General features: G+C 42.4%; 1 protein-coding gene across 1 annotated transcript in view; it reads left to right on the top strand.

Annotated features, from left to right (window-relative positions):
• Nucleotides 1-18,790, top strand: part of WDFY3 (WD repeat and FYVE domain containing 3) — a 5,086,165-nt gene that overhangs the window by 2,126,891 nt on the left and 2,940,484 nt on the right. Inside the window, exon 16 of the mRNA XM_044059488.1 lies at nt 15,013-15,125. Within this exon, the coding sequence (XP_043915423.1) occupies nt 15,013-15,125 (113 nt within the window). The remainder of the gene's footprint in view (nt 1-15,012; nt 15,126-18,790) is intronic.

Genomic DNA, 18,790 nt, shown 5'->3' with positions numbered 1-18,790 from the left:
GTTCCTTTTTCAAAAAGGATACCCCCGTTCCATCCTATGAGTGTGTTGAGGTGTGCCACCTGTCTTTCCCAAGTCCCCTGCCAGGTGCCCCATCTGTGAAGTTGGCTCTCAGCAAGACAGCCTGGTTGTCAGTGGTTACTGACAAATGGGTGCTCAGCATCATTGGCAGAGGATACAGGTGGCAGTAGAAGAAACATCTGTCTGCGTTCCACTGCCCCTCACTTGCAGGACCACACTTTATTCACTCCTATACTACAGTAAATGCTGGTCCCAGGGGTCACAGAACCAGTTTCTCCTTCAGAGAGATTGATAGGTTTCTCCTCCAGAATTTTCCTGGTTTCAAAAAAAGAGCCATCTTGTAGACCGCTGTTGGACTTCTCCTTTCTGAATACCTTTGTCAAGGTCCCCAAGTTCAAGATGCTCACTCTGCAGACAGTGTTTCCTGTTTTGCTGGACCACTACTTCATCGTGACCCTGGAATTGAAGGATGCATATCACCATATCTCCATTGCCCACAGCTCAGGAAATATCTGAGATTTGTTGTCAGGTTCACACCATCAGTTCTCTGCATTGCTCTTTGGGTTATCTACTGTGCCTCGAGTGTTTACCAAATGCTCCAGTAGTGGCCCACTTTGAACTCTTGGCATTCACACTTTTACTTACGTGGAGACTTGCTGATCTGTGCAGAGTTTGTAGCCATGTGTTTGGAATCACCAGAAAAGGTCTCAACCTTACTGTCCCAGCTAGAGTTCAAGTTGAACCTTCATCAATTGTGTTTGACACCTTTGCAAATGCTTGTCTTCATGGGGTTCTTATTGACACTAAAAAGAGAATGGCCTTCCTTTCTTTAGACAAGGTTCTGTTATATCAGACAGTATTTCAGGAATTAAGAGGAACCTTGCCTCACCATGAGAATTCATAACAATTCTAGGACTGATGGCATCCATGATTCACATGATACTAGTGGGCTGTCTTCACGTTTGAAAAATTCAGTGGTATATCTGGAATTGTTGAGTGCAGCACCTACATTCCCTGGAATCTCAGTTGTTGTGGTGTCTTACATCAGACTAGAGTTACAGTGGTGGAGAGATCAGTTGAGTTTTAGTTCAAGACTTCTCTTTGCACCTGTTTAAGTGCAATCTGTCCGACTTCTGTTATGGAACTATGTCAGTGGGAGTGCAGGCCATTTGGGAGCCCAAGGGTGCACAGAAGCACATCAGTATCAAGGCAGTTTTGGCTGCCATCTGTAGCTACCTGCCAATGGACCCCCTCTACTTTTTTTTTAGAAAAAAACATTAATGAAAGAAGTATTGCATTGTAGACTCCCTGACAAGCAAATTACTTCTTCATGAGATTTCAGCTGTGTTCTGGAAAAACTGACCCTACCATCTTTCGCATCTGCTGCTTAGGCTCTTAATGTGGAAAGCTGTTTTGCGTATTGCTCGTGACATCTGCAAGGCGAGTCTGAGTGGCACACTTTCATGGTTGGGACAACCTTGCCTGATTTTCCACAGGGAAAAGGTTGCATTATGCACTAAACCCTCTTTCATGCTGAAAGTGGTCTGAGAATTCAGTCTCAGTCAGTCTATCAACCTTCTTGTGTTCTTAGAAGAACCTAAAAATAAGGGAGAGAGGTTTCTTCATACCTTGGATTTGCACTGGTATCTCAGCAGCTACCTTGACAGAAGAAACCCTTCTGGAAGGCTGAAAGGCTTTTTGTTTCCTACAGAGGGGCAAAGAAGGGTTACCCTTCTGTATGCAAACCATTGCCCATTGGTTGTCCTCTGGTATTGTTTTTTGTTACACCCACCATGGCGAGACGAATCCAGGGATGGTAAATGCGCATTCCAGCAGGGCCTTTTCTTCTTCTTTAGTGGTATTGGAAAGAAGAGGATTCTAGAAGTATTAGGTTCATAGGTTCATACTAGGCTATCTGCCCCAGGGCATTTATAAGCCTAGCCAGAGTGTGTTTGGCTTTCGCCACCCATTTTAAATGAATTTTGCTATGCCCTTTTTCGAGGTTAGTATACTGTGCCTCTGTCTAACAGTGACACAGAAGTGATACCTGGGGTAAACCTACTATCTCCCATCCACTCATCAAGATTCCTCTTGAAGAGAGTCAATGAGGGACTCTGCCTAACCTGGACTGGGATTTTATTCCAGAGTGAAGGGAGCCTCTGGGTTATGAATCTGTCCCTCCAGCATGTCCAATTTATTTCAGTGCTGAGGTTCAAGTCTCTCGAGCGCGTAGCTCGATGGGATTTGGATTTTCTGAGGTGCAGCATGTCCATTAATTCCAGGTTGGACATGGCTTTATACGTCAGGCTCAGATCGCCTCTGAGCAGGCGGTATGCCACTGAGTAGAGCTGGAGTTTCTTTAACCGGGCAGCATATGGCATCTGTTTGAGCCCTTTGATCCTCTTGGTGAGGTACTTTTGGGGTCTTTCCAGTTGCTGCAGGTGTCTGGTAAGGTACATCCCAAAAGGGGCATTGTACTCAATTATGGGCCTGATGATGGATGAGTAAAGAGGCACGATGACCTCCCCTGATCTAGATGTGAATCCCTTCATGATTAGGTGGGCTATATAAAATGTTTTTCTAACCACTTTGGCCACGTGGTTGTCAAATGAGAGATTGCTATCAACTTGGGTCCCCAGGTCCCTAATTACTTCTTCTGTACTTAATGGACTACCACCTATGTGGTAATTTGTGGGCACTTTGTTTTTGCCAAAGGGGATGACTATACACTTTTTGGCGTTTAGCTTGAGGCCATGGCTCTGGCACCAGTTGTCTGTTTCTATGAGGCCCTTTTGTAGTATGCTTGTGTCGGCTGGAGAGTCGATTATGGCGCCCAGTTTGCAGTCATCTGCGAACTTGGACAGCCACAGTTTTTCGGTGTTGGCCTGTACCGCCGAGAAATATATACTGAACAAGAGAGGTCCCAGGACTGAGCCTTGTGGGACGCCACTTGTAACTGGTTTGGAGTCTGACATGGCTGCAGCAATTCTAACCATGTGGGTTCTGTCCTTGAGCCAGTTTGCAACCCATCTAGTGACATAGGGGTTTATATTTAATCTGGTGAGCTTATCTATAACGCCCGAGTGGGGTATTGTATCGAATGTTTTTGCAATGTCCAAGTAGGCTGTGTGGACCACCTTCCCCTCGTCAATTACCATGGTGACTGTTTCAAAGAAATCAACGAGGTTTAAGAGACAGGATCTGCCCTTAACAAAGCCGAACTGGGTAGGATCCAGTGTCTGTAGGTCCGCAATATCGTTATTTATGAGGTCCATGATGATCCTTTCCATAGCTTTGCAGACCAAGCTAGTCAGGCTTATGGGGCGATAGTTTCCAGGATCCGTTGAGGCACCACCTTTGTGGAGAGGGACCACTGTTGCTATATGCCACTCTTTGGGGACATATCCTGTAGTAAGGCTGAGATTGAACAGTAGTTTTATGTTTGGGTTTAGTTCTTCTTGGAGTTCATGTAGGACGCAGCCCGGGACACCGTCTGGTCCCATTGATGCTGTGTTTTTTGCTTTGGAGAGGGCAGCTCTTACCTGAGCATCTGAGATGTCAGGGGGGCAGCACTCTGCTGGGATAGATATTTGCCCTTTTGGTGGGGGGGGGGAGTTTGCGCTGAACCTGTCAGCTAGGATGTTGGCAATGTCTGTAGGTTCGGTGTATTTTTTGTCATTTTGGACTAATTCTGAGCATATCTGGGAATTCCCACCCAGGTTCCTAACATAACTAAAGAAAGCCTTGTGATTATCCTTAGTGTCCTGTGCAATTTTTCTCTCGAAGCTGGCCTTAGACGATTTTATGACTGCCTGTAGTTTTTTGCTAATAACTGATGAGATATGCCTTCCCTTTTTGGGATTTTGCTCTATCATGTAGTAGCTTCCTCCTTCTATTGTATAGTTTGTTTATGGCTGGGGTCCACCAGACAGGACGCCTAACTTTGGAGGATTGGGTCTTGGTTTTGTTTGGGATTGCATGATCCATGCATTCCTGAAGGTGTTCATATAATGCGTTTATAAAGGATTCTGCGGTCTGGGACGTATTTTCCACAGGCCCAGGGGCTTTGAAGGATTCCACCTCGGTTTTGAGGAGTGTGAAATTTGCTTTAGAGAAGTTTTTCACTGTGGTTTTCTGGGCAGGGATGTGAATATCTAGTGAGATTAGTTTATGGTCTGATCTTACCAGTGAGGGATACACTTCTGGTCTGGAGCATAGAGTCCCCATGTTGGTGATGATCAGGTCCAGTATGTTTTCCCCTCTTGTGGGAGTGGCAACAAGTTGTTCCATAGCATTTGAGTTAATAAATTCTAGGAACCTTCGGGCTAGGGTGTTGGAGCTGAAGTAATGCCCCAGTCTATTGTAGAGGCAGTACTTTGGTCCTCACTCCATACCTTTATGAAGCACTACAAGTTGGATGTCCAGAACAAGCTTTGCTAGCCCTATTCTCCAGGGGCATCTGGATCCTTTCCTTCCTCCTTCTAGGTTGAGTAAACTTTGGGAATCTACCTGAATGCCAGTAAGGCTGTGACTTTATTCAGCATAGTACAGTTGTGCAAGTCCTACTTACCTGTAACAGTAGATGTCCTTAGAACATGCAGTTCCCACTTACCATCCCCTTGTTTAGATGTATGTTCAGATATGATCAGAGGCCTTTATTGTTGCGTGTGTGTGTTTTTTGGTTTGTAGATTGCATTTCTGTCTTCTGTTCTGATGGACCCAAGAAAACTGAAAGGGTCCTGTCTATGTGGTCCGTAAGGTAGTCCCTGCACTTGTCAGGTGATTGGTCCATCACACCCACAGACAGGCAGTGGGAGGGACTCTGAGCTTTGGTAGATTGCAAGAGGAAGGGCAGCAGGGCATTACTACCAGAATGCTAGTAAGCCAGTATGTTCTACGAACAGTCTACTGTTCCAGGTAAGTAAGACTTGCACAACTGTACTCTCTTTCCAGTCTAGCCTAGTTATTATTTCCTGGGGAAGTAATATACAAGTTCTGACAGAGTTCCTCATATTGAATTCACATTTTCGATTCCAATATTCTTATACAGTTCTTCAGAAATCTCTACTTTTTTGTTACCTTATTTTTCTTTCTAGGTCCTCTTGATGCATCCTTGCTATTGCAAATGATGTCGTCCTATATCACTGTTGCACTATTTTTCACTGTAGGAATCTCCTGCCAAGGATAGCCCAACATCTGTCCAGTATTCCAAAGCCTTTAAGTCTTGCGTGCACCATACATCACACGTATTCTTCTCATTTAGGATGTAGGGCATAAAGGTGACGTACAGATGCAGTTACCCAGAACTTCTTTGCCTCCAGTCCAAATGCCATCATCTCTCTTCGGTCTGAATGCCCTTTTGGGGACCTTTTTTCTTTGGTCTTGTTCTTTTTTTGGTTACCTAGAGTTCATGTCAAAATGTCGTGGGAGGCAGATTCCCCATAAGGATCATCATGAACAGTGTCTTTTTTGATTGTGTGTTTCCTTCAACCAAATGACCTGTAGCATTTGTAAACTGTTTGTGCCTAAGACTCTTAGACTTTGTTTGTCTTCCCTGGCCATCTGTCTCTTGAACCAGAGACTTAAACTGTTGGACCAAGGCAGCATGGCAGAATCTTCTAACCAACCAAATGCCCATTAAGCAAGTAGGCAGCCAAGAAATTGCTGATGGATTCTTTGGCTGTACGGCGTTCACTGGATGTTTCTCTAGAAGCAGGTGATAACTCTGTAGGCTGTCCAGTGTCTACATTGGACTTCCACTGCTGCAGCCCTTTCGGAGGCCGGTATGGATCCTTCCTTTTGCATTCCCTCCGAGGCTTTGCAGGTGTCTACTCCAGACATTGGGGAGGGGGGTGCCACAGTTGATCATCTCAGAGGGCCCTAAGAGGGATTCCACAGATTCTGCTTAGGGAAGAGGTTCTGGATACTCTTACTGAATCTAGTTAAGGGTCAAAACCCCCGGTGTTTGTTAGGGCTAACATACCTACCAAGAAAAAGCAGAAGACTAAGCATACTTCTGTACACCACAAGGATCCTCAAACAGAATGGCAGGAGTTTATGCAGGGTCTGTTTAATGCCTTAATGGCCCTGAAACCTCCCCAAGGGGTTTCTGTGCCCAGTCCCCCTTGGACTTCTACTCCTTTCAAACAGGCTAGGGAACCCAGTTCCTCAGATGAGGATTCAGAGTCTGATGATGGGTCTTTGTCTTACTCTTCCCAGATGCCTTTGCCTTTAGCTTATGGTTATGATGAAGAAGAGTCTGTGAGTCCTGAGTTTCCTTTTGAGGGAAAGTCTTTTGGAGATACTATAACTAGAATGATGGAATACTTTGTGGGATTCTCCTCAAGTGTCTGATATCCAGACAAGGTATTATAAGCTGCTTTAGGTGGACACTCCTAAACCTTCTGCAGTACCTCCTGTGTTAACTGCTTTTGTAGACACCTTTATAGCAGCTTCTAAATCTCCTGATTTTCAACCTCCTGCTTCAAAGAACAAGATTCCTGAGGATTTTAATTTCTTATTTGTGTCCTTCTGCTGACCTAGCTGTGATGTCAGTCTCCTGTGATAAGCCTTCCAAACGTTTGCCCTCTTCCAAGCTTCTGCCTTCAGATAAAGATTGTAGGTCAGTGGAGGGAATTGGTAAGAAGGTTTATACTGCTTCTACTTTGACCTTTTGGTCCATCAGTTACCATACCCACATGACCAGATATACTCTGGCCTTTATTTGCCCAGGCTTGTCAGTTTCCTTCCGACCTCTCTGAATCAGAGGCAAAAATCTTCTGCTCTTTATATTTTGGATTCTACCTCTCAGGTTGCTCATGACTCTAAATGTAGCTGTGATGCTGCTGATTCCTCTTCTAGAGCTGCTGCTTTTGGGTTTGTCATGAGTTGTTATTCTTGGCTTTGTATGCAGTCATTACCTAAAGACATTAAGGCCAAGTTACTGGATGCTTCTTTGGATAATAAAAATCTGTTTGGGACTGCTGCTGCCAGTATGTTTGTCTCCAATAAAAAGGTAAGGCTTTGCAGGACTTTAAACATATTTTTTTGTTTCTCCTTTTCCTAAGTTCCAGAGGAATTATCCTGCTAGGCCTGCTTTTGTTCGTAAGCAGCCTTGTAAGGTCATTGAAGGCAGGAAGAGTGTTAGGCAAACTCTTCATGGTAAGTCTTTTCAGGCTTCTGTGGCCCAGAAGCCTCCTTTATGTGACAGGCCTGCTTCTTTTTGACATCTCACCCCCACCCCTCAGCCAGGTTCCCTTGACTCTTCAGCTCTCCTGATGTATCCAGAAATGGCATCTTATCACCTCTGATTCTTGGATTCTGACATCTGTCAGGGTTACTTCATGGTGTGGAATTCTCTCCCTCCTTTTTCAGGTATTCCCTATCCTCCTCTGAAACAATTTCTTCATTTTTGAGGTCCTTAGGTTCTTGGTGGAACAGGGAACTATTCAAACTGCCCCTCCTTCCCAATTAGGAAAGAGAATCTACTTCAGGATGTTCCTGGTTCTTCAAAAAGAGGGCACTTGGGGACCTATTCTGGATCTCTCCTTACCTTTATCAAGGTTCCTTCTTTTCAGGTGCTTACTCTTCAATCCCCGTTTCATCCTTTAATATCCCAGGCTTTTCTGGTGTCCTTGTATCTGAAGGATGCTTACCTTCATATTCCTATTCACCCTCTTTTCAGGAAGTTTTTGTTTCTATGTTTCTTCTCATTTTCAGTTCTTTGCTTTGCCCTTTGGCCTCTCTACTGCCCCAAGGGTATTCACAAAATGCCTAGCTTCTGTGATTATGTTCTGTGGGCTCCAAGGCATTCATATTTTTACTTATCCAGATGACCTGTTGCTTCATGCACCTTCTATCAGTTGCCTGTTACAGAATATGGAGTTTATCATATCTCTCCTTCAAAGTCTGAGGTTCATAACCAACTTCCAAAAACGTCTGTCCTGATTCACTCCCAGGATTGTTTATCTGAGTTGCAGGATTTAGACAGTGCCAATGCTGGCCTCTCTTCCACCTACATTTGTTTTGTCCTTGACAGCTTTATTTCAGTCTCTTCTTCCTCTGCCTACTTGTTACAGTCAGAACGTTTTTTCAAACCTTGAGATTCATAGCCTCTTCTATTACAATATTTTCATTTGTCAGACTGCACATGCAGAAGCTTCAGTGGCACCTCAAGTCAGTTTGACGTCAGCATTGCCACCATCTGGATTTCAGAGTGCCTCTCCTCCTTTATCTGAAGTGGGAATACGAGTGGTGGATTCAGCAACTTTCCCTCAAACCTGGCTGCTTTTTCAGCCTCCCGTTTCTTCTTAAGAACTGTTCAGTGGTTCAGACATGAGGTGGTTGCTTCCTGTAGTCACCTGAAAGTTTAAGGTCTTTGCCCCTCCCCACTTCAGAGGTCAGACTGTATCAACATCAGAGATGAGAGCCCTGATTCTAACCCTTCAGGCTTTCCACGCCATTCTCTTTCCAGGCCCTCTGAAGATTTACACAGACAACACCTTAGTGATACAGTATGTCAGCGAGCAGGGGAGGCACAAAATCTTATCTTCTCTGCAGACTGGCTCTTCAGGCCTGGGACCTGGCTGTCAGTTATCAGTTAATTCTTCAGGAAGTGTATATTCCTTCAGAGCGCAGTCTTGCGGCAGTTGCTTTGAGCAGGTCCAAAACACAGGCTCGCAAATAGATGCATAACAGAGATGGGTCTCTGGACATAGTCCGTCTGTGGGGTATTCTTCAGGTAGGTATCCTTGCCTCCCTTCTGAACAGGCAGCTCCCTCTTTTCTGTTCCAGAATGCCCATGCCATCTGGCATGGAAGATGGAAGTCCCCTTTCTTTTACTTGTAAGGTGATGTTTCTATATGATTTCTCTCCCATTCCCGTACTTCCAAGAGTCCTCCAGAAGCTTCAGCTGAACTCTGCAAAAATCTTTCTAGTGACTCACTTTTGGCCAAGACAGCACTGGTTCTGCCTCTTAATGCATCTGGTCAGGGGCAGTCACCACATGTTATCTCATCGGTTGGACCTCCTGACATAGGACAAGGCACCACTCAACAACCTCACCTGTCTACTTATCAGCTGACACTGTAGGTGATAGGGTTTTGACCCCTTTTTTGCACCTCTTTTCTGACTACGTGCTTAGCATTTTACAAGAGGGAAGAAGACTTGCAACCAGAAAGTTTTATATGTCCAAATGGTAGAGATTTTCCATCTGCTTGCCATGCTCACATAAGTAGGACCCTTTTTCAGTGGGGCTCTGTTTGCTTCTCTCAAATTTATGTGAGTTGCTCCAGTCTGGCTTGGTCTATTCTTCTGTAAATGCCCATTTATCAGCTGTTTCAGCTTGTCTAGCCTTGAATCCTCATTTGTCTTCTTGTTTTGAGGTGATACAGTTTCTTAAAGCCTTCCTGCACCTTAGGCCCCCAAGGAGACCCATTCCTCCTCCTTGCGACCATAATTTTATTTTAGAAAAATTGACCCAGGCTCCTTTTGAGCCTGCAGGTTAATCTTCTCTTCGACGTAACACCTGGAGGACTGTCTTATTGCTTGCTTTTACTTTTCGGCGGGTTTCTAAAATTCAGGCTTTTGTGGCTATCCCTCCTTTTTGTTTTTTTCACAAGGGCAGGGTGTCCCTTCTTACTAATCGTTCTTTTATGCCCAGAGTGGTTAATGAGTTGTCTTTGAGCCAGACAGTACAACTCATTCTATTTTCCCTCTCAGTCTGCTAGTGAGAGAGTTCTACATACCTTGGATCTGCACAAACAGCTTGGGTATTATTTGGATAAAACTAAGGCCATTGTTAAGTGTGACCAGCCTTTTGTTTCTTTTCATCCCAGGACATTGGGTTTTGCTCTTTTTAAGCAAACAATCTCCTCCTAGATATTTAAGGCCATTTCCTTTTGTTATTCTTTTCATGGCAAGTGTCTGCCAACTTCCATTGCAGCTCATTCAGCTAGGGCTGTTGCCTCTTCTGGTGCTTTCTTCAAGATTTTGACACCAATTCCATCCTTGAATCTGCTATTTGGTCTTCATTGCAGATGTTTACTAAGGATTATAACTTGGAGATGGTTTCTAGGGCCAGAATAGGTTTTGCTAGAGACATTCTGTTTGGGTTTGATGAGGGTGTTTCCCAGCCTTCCACTTTCCAGCCTTTTTCTTTTCCTTTTGTACTCTCTCTGAGGTAAAGAATACTGCAACAGTGACATAGAATGACATAGTACAGTTGTGTAAAATCTTACTCTGATAGTAAATGTCCTTCTCTTCACTGTTGCAATATTTGCTCCCTCCCTCCCTCTGTCCCCCTTTTTTCTTTTGGGCTTTGTTTTGGTTTCTGTCCTGGCCACGTGTCTTACTTTTCTGTATGCACTTTCTCCCTCTTGATATGCATCATCTCCTTTGTCCTATAGAGACTGTTCTCTCCTGTGGCAATTCTGTTCTTGGTAACAATGTCCGTACATCAGCTTTGTGCCCTACGTACAGAACCGGGAGTATACTTGTGATGTACAGTGCATGCACGATCTAAAATGCTTTGGTATACTTGCTGAACATTGGGCTGTCCTTGGCAGGAGATCCCTGTGATTTGAAATACTGCACCAGTGAAGAGAAGGACATCGGCTGTTATGGTTAGATTTTAGACAACTGTAGTTTCTAGTCTCCACCCCTAATATTTTCTGAAAGAGTGTTATTCCTTTCATAATTGTTCTAACCTCCTTAGTATTAGTTTATAATGTACTGATTGTTTGCTATGAGTTTCTTGTAAAATAGCCTTTGGTTTAGTGAGGCTTAAGTACATGCCAGCATATTTCTCCCAACCTTCCAGTAACCTCTTATTACAACATCTACCATTATTGTCTTTATTTTTCTGTTATTACTGCAGTACATCTTATGAATATTATTACTTTTCTTTTGTCTCTGATATTCTGACAAATGCCACCCTGAATTCTTTTTTTTTTTTGCAAATTTACATGCTCATTTTTACAGCTGCAACTGCTTACCATTGCTATTTGCACCCTACAGTTTTCAATATATTTCAGTACTCTGTGCTTTTTTATCTATACATCTTAAGTTAATTTAATATTACTCAGTACTCTGTGCTTTTTATTTTTACCTGTAAGGTCATTTATGTTCCATGTTGATATTGACAGATGAGTCATTTTGTTAAGGAAGTTACTACTCCCACCTGTTACACATGGCAGTTCTTGTGAATATATATTTCTAACTTGCAACTTACGTGCACATACTGTTTGCTAGGCTGATCTTGTATGCATTTGCCTCTTGTCTCTGAACCCATGTCCCCCCTTTTTCCCAGACTTTTCATTTCTGTAAAAGCAGTCAAGAAGCAAAAAAAAAATACATTTCAACCCCCTATCCAATTTTAGCTTGTACAAAACTGTGTAAACTTTTCAAAAATGAAGTTTACCCTAGCAAATATGAGCAGTTGCTCCAAATTAGTGGCTGTCTGCACAGGCATTGTCTATTCTAAAGTTAAGGTTAACCATGCTGATACTCATGTTTGAGCATTAATTCCTATTTACACTAGTTGCTGGCTGTTCTTATGTCATCTTTACCCCCCTCCCATGTGTAAAAAGCAGTTGGCATGCTCTCAGTAAGCATTAACTTTTAGTCTTAACAAAGGTGCCCTGGCTACCATTAAATAAATAAGTCATGCATTGTTACATTCAGTGCATTAAAGTGTTTATGCTGTTGGGGGGCGGGGGCAACTACTTGTATAACCTATTCACTTGCCACAATTTCAAACTTTGTTTTACTGTATTGTTTACAAGCGTGATCTTATTAATTACATTGTACCTTGTAGAGTTCCCCCAGAATACACTGTCCAAAAGTCTCATGATACATTGCTTTCTTTTGTAGGCTCCCTGTCTCCATCTAAGCCTGGATTCATTGATGACATGGAAAAGTCCTTTCTTACTTTAATATGACTAGCATAGACAGTAGTCAGTTACAAACATCCCACCACCTCACATTTAAAATGCGTCTACGGTACAGAACTGCATTTACTATATAACATGCAAATTACATCATGAAATTTTAATTAAAATATTAATAAGAGCAAAAACTGTTATTTCTTCAGCAATCCATTCAGTGTCCTAATCATTATGCTCCACAATTCTGAAGCTGGTTTGACAGTCGACAAGCTTCAAGTCCTTTTCCACCACTTCTCCTTGCAAAGCCATATTTCATGTGGCTAATCCTGTATCTAACAGAGTTTATTCTTTGCATTTCTTATAGTTACTAATTACACATTGTTGCTAGTTTTTTTTCCTGATCATCAAAGTCCCCCCACCCCCCCTTACTGTTCTTTAGTTCAAATCCAATGGTCTTCACAGCTCCTGGGCATTTGACAGTCTCTCAAGCATTTCTTTTGGAATAGTGGATGAGTTTTCATTGCCAAAGACTCTGTAAGCTTTGTGATTGTCAGAAGAATGAGAGGCAGAGTTTTCTTCAATTTGCTGGCTCACTATTTGTTGGTTAAACTTTATTTCCTTCTTAGGCTGTTCTGTATCCAAAAATGTCTTTGACCCTCAAGAATGAAAAAAATATTCTGCACACAGCTGGCTATAGCACCTTGAATCTTATATCTGCCGTTCAGCATTCCCTGCTTGGTGGAATAAACTTCCATCTCTTCAGCTCAGTGTATGGGAATTAATACTTTTCCGCAAACACTCTGCTGTTCCTAGTTCCTTTCTGCCACATTTTTGTCAAGAGCAGCTCTATCTTTTTGTTTTATTGCCTCTTTACTAAGCAAGGTCTTGGATACTTTCATGTGGCCAGATTTAAAGCATAGACATGCTGTGACCCAACAATCAAGAAGTCCAGTTTGGAGCACAAGTCTGGTGGTTTATCTGTACTCTCTTAAAAGTAACGGTCCGTTCCTTCCAATTTATTTGGTATATAAATATCTGGATTTCTCTGTGTTCTCGGTCTTAACATTAGTATTTTCAGAACAGTCCTGCTTAAGAAGCATCCATTTCATTCAGTTTACCCTCTTTTCATCCTCTTATTTTCAGTTTTATCAGCTCATGTGAATGAATTCTTAAATAATTTTTTGTATTTTTTCAAGCCCTTTTTCGTTTAACATTATGCATTTCTTCAGTGTATCACTTATGTTAAACACCTCTGAGTGCATTCAGTTTGTTTTTATTTCTCTTAAGTTACCAGAAGCCACCTCCTGTCCTAAAGCTGAGACTTGAACTGCTTTTTGCTGAACAAATGCAAGATGGTTCTCAGCCCGAGCTTTTTCTTAATTTCTGGTTAAGTTTGTATTACTCTCTCCAGATGTATTATTTTGTGGCATCCAGGTAGTGCAATTACTAGCCAGTAGCTGAATGTTATTGCAGTTGATAACTTTTACTGTCTTTATCAGTTTGTCCATTTACACACTGGAAGATCACAACTCCACCTGCTGATTTGCATGTGCGTGCAGCGATCTTGGAAGTCTGCATATTCTTATATCCTTGAGTGTGTTTTTCCTTTACACAGTGCTTGCTTCCCACATCTTGGAGATCTAATGCTTAGGTGAACTCACTCGTCTAGTAAAATGATCCTAGGTCTGTATTGTGCTGATTTTTTCCTATGAATTTCTTGTAAAATAGCCTTTGGTTTAGTGAGGCTAACAAGTTAATAAAGTGAAGTCAATGTACAGATGACTGGCAGTTTGTGCAGACTGCATTTCAGAAAAAAAGCAATTTTACTATAAACTCATGAGATTCCTTGAAATGTGATCCACATATAGCCAGTAATGTTTTTTTGTGTAAGTGGGTTAGGAAAGTAAAATAAATTTGTCATTCTTTTGTGACACTAAAATATCTAGGAGTCAGAAGTCTTTTTGTCTCTTATTTTTTCTGTTCTGCTCATCAGCCTGTGTGCATTCAGACAGCTTATTTTCTGAAGTCCTTCCATTCCCCTGCACATATCTGAAGTACAGTGGAGTGGCAGGAGAGTTTCTTCATCCACTTTACAACTGGTGATGTCCACAAGTAGCCCCACCTTCCCCTTTCAGAAGACATATTTTGAAACAGTATTCATTTCCCATATAGCTGCAGTACATGTTAATGTACTGTGTAAGAACAGGCACAACTGTCCCTGTCTTTAACCTTTAAAATATTAAGATTGTTTTAAGAAGTTTATTGTGTGTAGCTGTGTAGGGCATAACACCTTGCCTTAGACGCAACACAGACTGCATCTGCATTGCATCATATGAAATTGTTTCAGCTGTCTTCAGGTCTAGATTGAAACATGTTGAAGAACAATTTAATTTTATTTAATTTTGATATGCTTTGTTTTGTGGTTCATGGAAGTGAGATTCCCAGCTAGCAAGTCAAATATTTTAACCTAGTAAGCTTGCTGGACATATGCTTTGTTTTCTTGGACAAACTAGGAACAATGCCTTCTTGTTGGGAGATTTGGTCAGTCAAACGATGTAATAGGCAAGCAAGCTATCCATTTATCTATTAGAGGTAGAAAATAATGTAATACCGCTGAGCTATCTGCAGTAAAAACACACCAAAAACATTGCATAAGTGCAAAGAACATGGAGTTGAAAATTCTGGTTTTAGAAATACTACAAAGTCTTTTAATGTTGACTGTTTCAGTTTTGCAGCCTGTAGTTTGTTTTTATTGCTGTAGAAAGTCTTTAAATGGAAGAGACAGTTAATAGTCAGAGAAGGATGTAGGTTATAGAGGTGTCAGGTTGATCAAATGTTTGTGCATGGTAGTGAGCAAGTTTATTTGTAAGGTATTGACTGTTGACTACCTGACACTAAAGTGTGGCGATATATTGTCATTTTTCAGATGACATAATGAATCTGTGGTAGTATTTTTTCATTAGCAGATGAGTGTGATGTTTGTATTGCAATAAATTTGATGTTGGATACTTTATGCGTGGTATACAAAAATACGCATATTTCAGATTTTGGAAGATTGATTACATTTGATGTCTGCTGCTATTTTTGATCATTTAATTTGTTTTCACAGAGAATTCCTTCGTTTGGGAAATCCTTTAAATTGTGGATCTTGGGACAAGAAGCTATTAAAGCAGTACAGGGTTCATAAGCCCAGTTCGCTAAGTTATGATATTGACATGAGAAGTGAGTTTTAAATGCATATTTCTAATTATTCTGACAAGAAAAATTGTACGTTTACTTAGAACCTTTTTGTTCATGATTTTTCTCTCTGTTTAATGTCATAGTGTGGTGAGATGCTTCCGTGGTGTAGAGGGATAAAGCCTTGACTATGTCCCAGGCTACCCAGATCGATTAGCAGCTTGAGTGACTGACTGAGAATCAGAGAGGGGTGGGTGGGTGCTCATCGATGATGCTCCCTAAGGGGAAACTTGGCCTAAAGAGGGGAGTTGCCCTCAGAAGTAGTTGGCAAGAGTAGGAGGTGGGGAAAGGCAATAAGTCGATCATATAAAAGAACCCCTCCCCAGACAGAAGCACAGATGGCAGAGCCCTCAGGATGCCCACCCTTAAGATCCATGACCTGCCCCACCAATGCCACAGTAGTCCAGGGATAGGAGGATGGCTAGTAAACCCATTATGCATGTGGGGCAGTGGGGGCTGGGCCAGTGGGATGAAGTCCGAGGGAACCAAAAAAAAAAAGATGTCATAGTGTAATGTAGAAATATGGCATGGCCATACCTAACAACTGACTTCTTTTGGAGTGGTAATTTTAATTCATTTAGTATTCATATTTAAGCTACTGGGCATTATTATGTTTTGTTTTTTTTAATTGTATCATAAAGTTATGCACATTACAGGATGTAAACCTTTCTAAATGTTTCCTGAAAAAAGATACCGTTTGTTCCCATTGTATGCTAAGCACTTGACAGAATGAAACTGTAGAAGCTGAACCATACTGCCATGGCTTATCAGATGCTGTGGTACATCACTTAGATGTTCTTCATGTTTCACTGTTGCAGTCATTACATTTGGGTAATCTGCTTGCAGGTTGCCCTCAGTCGGCCTGAATTCCAAAGTCTTGGGTCCTGTGCCGGTTGCTTTCTCCTCTTCCATGAAGTCAGGTCGTCAGGGGTATAAAACATGCAGCCGACACCATTTTCTTTAGTCTTTCTTGCCGCGCGGTGCCCAAAGCAGAAAAATTTCGCAAGTGCCGGTCGGCCGACTATTGAAATATTCGAGTTTGAGTTTCCGAACCGAAGTCTTCACTAAAGTTAAGTACCCCTTTGGGGAAACTTTTTTTCTTGCTTTTTACCAATGTCAGAAAAAGTTAGTAATTGTATTACTTGTGAGAAGCAAATACCTCATAAGGATTTCCATTTATACTGTATTCCTTGCCTAGGCCATGATCACAACGTGCCTGGCTGTCGGTTTTGTGCTAGATATAAACAACGCGCTATTAAGCGTCGGTATATTTTTGCATGAAAGTATTTTGGAAACAGATTTAACTACCAGAAATGTCCGACTACCGGAGTACATAAAAAACGCAAAGAAGAGGACAGAGAAAGGCAGTCGAGATCCAAAACCAACGACGAAGCTTCTCCTAAGCCAGTCGCTGGTTCGCCGGTACTAAGTGAGGCGCTTTCGCAGCCCCTGATACCCGCTACCTTCGAGTCTCAGGCCTCTACCGACACCCATGTGGAGTCCAGCATGGCGCAAGATACTCAAGGTATTGGACCGATGGATGTGTCTCCCTCGGATGGGTCTGGAGCCGCTGAGCAGGCACCGGCTTCTGAGGGTGTATTCAGACCTCAACATTTGGATATCAAACCGATGAAAGCTGCAAAACCAAAGACTACAGCAACTTCAGAAACTAAAAAACCAACAGGAGCCACGTGCACAGGCCTCTATGCCTAAAAAACAGATGATCAAAATGGCTAAAGACCTTATTACCTTGATCAGGGGTACCCATCCCCATCCTGATAAGAGGCCTAGGCAAGACACTGATTATGAATCTTCAGAACAGGTTTCTATTTCTTCTGATTCTTCTTCTGATCAGGAATTATCTATGCCTCCCTATGAGGATTCTGATGCTGAGGACTCCATTCCATCTGCATCTCCTGCTGAGGATTATTCATTTGAAGAAACCTTGCATACTTTGAGGGAGCATTTTCACTGGGAGAGGCAAGACTTCTCAGAATCAAAAAAGAGGCCCAAGGATTTCCTTCTCCCTCAGCACAGGCCTTTAGCCATTCCCCCTGTTTTAGACATTGTGGATGATGTGTTTTCAGAGTCAAGCTTGTCCCCTGACTCCTTACCTCCAACTCCCAGTAAGCTGACATATATTACAGGGTTCCTGACTCTCATAAATTTTTATTTAGAAACCCTGCTGCTGATCCTGAAACTATTTCACAGGTCCAAAGGGAGTTAAGGCCTCAACAGCAAAAAATCCTTCCCCGTCTGACAGAGATTCCAGGTAACTGGACAGATGGGGAAAAAAGGTTTATACATCTGCAACCTTGGCAATCAGGGCCTTAAACTGTCAATTCCATATGCTTAGGTACCAACAACATGTTATGGGATTGCTGAAACAGAAAATGTTGATTTCAGAATGTGCAGAAAATAAAGAATTGCAGGAATTATTGCATGCAGCTGAACAAGTTGGAAAGCATACTTTGCAATGTGGTTTTGATTCCTTAGAGGCCTCTTGCAGGGCCGCAGTTACTGGATCAGTGATTAGGAGGCATGCCTGGTTAAAGGAACAAAATTTGCCTGATCGTGTTAAAGCTAAATTGCTAGATGCACCTTTACAGCATGATTCTGTTTGGTATTAAGGCAGAAGAGGTTTTAAAGAAAATGGAAGACAAAGCTAAGCCTATGCAAACTGTTAAAGACTTCTTACAAGTGTAGCCACCAAGATTCAGTAGACACTGGCCTACAAAAAATTGAACCTTTTCTGTGTCAGACAGAGCTCAAAGGGGCAAATCCAGACGCCCTAAAGGTTCCAGATACCAGGCACAAGATTCATACAGGTCAAAGTAATGGGGCGCTTCCACCTCCAAATCTGGAGGAGATAAAGCGCAAACCTACAGAAAGCAATCCCAATAACTTCCCTCTGCCTGCATCAAGCACTTACCTTTTGGCAGCACCCATAAGGGGAAATTAGCACTTTTTGCTCAAAATTGGCAGTTAATAACCCAGGACCAAATGGGTACTAAACTTCGCATCACAGGGTACAGATTCCATTTCCACACTCTGCCAATAGCAAACGGTTGGCAGATCTGCCAAAAAAAATCAATGGGCAGAGGCACAGAAACAGGTTACGTCCCTCATGGATATGGGGGCCATTCAGACCGTACCAGAACAGGAAAAGGGACAAGGTTTTTACTCAAGACTGTTCTTGGTACCAAGAAAGGACAAGGCCTGGCGGCCAATACTGGATTTATCGATTTTGAACACATACCTGGACATTCCAAAATTCAAAATGCTGACTTTGCAGCAGCTTTTGCCCATGCTGGGCAAGAATGCTTGGCTGGGGACTTTAGACTTAAAAGAGGCATACCTGCATGTCCCAATAAGACAATCGTGCAGAAGATACCTCAGATTCAAGGCTGGCTTAATGCTTTACCAATTCTCTGCAATGCCCTTTGGCTTATCTACTGCGCCCGGGGTCTTTACAAAGTGCCTGGCACCAGTAATTGCATTTTGCAGACAAAAAAGTATACAAATATATCCTTACTTGGATGACTGTCTCATTCAAGCAGAGAACAAAGACACTCTTCTTCGACACTTGGCATTTGTGAAAAGGCTTCTAACATGCCTAGGGTACATAATAAACGAAAAGAAATCACAAC

Source organism: Protopterus annectens, chromosome 17.part0 (genome assembly GCF_019279795.1).
Source record: "Protopterus annectens isolate FY-2018-M chromosome 17.part0, PAN1.0, whole genome shotgun sequence".
Taxonomy (NCBI): domain Eukaryota; kingdom Metazoa; phylum Chordata; order Ceratodontiformes; family Protopteridae; genus Protopterus; species Protopterus annectens.
The sequence above is the reverse complement of the archived record's forward strand: the minus strand, read 5'-3'. Positions and strand labels throughout refer to the sequence as shown.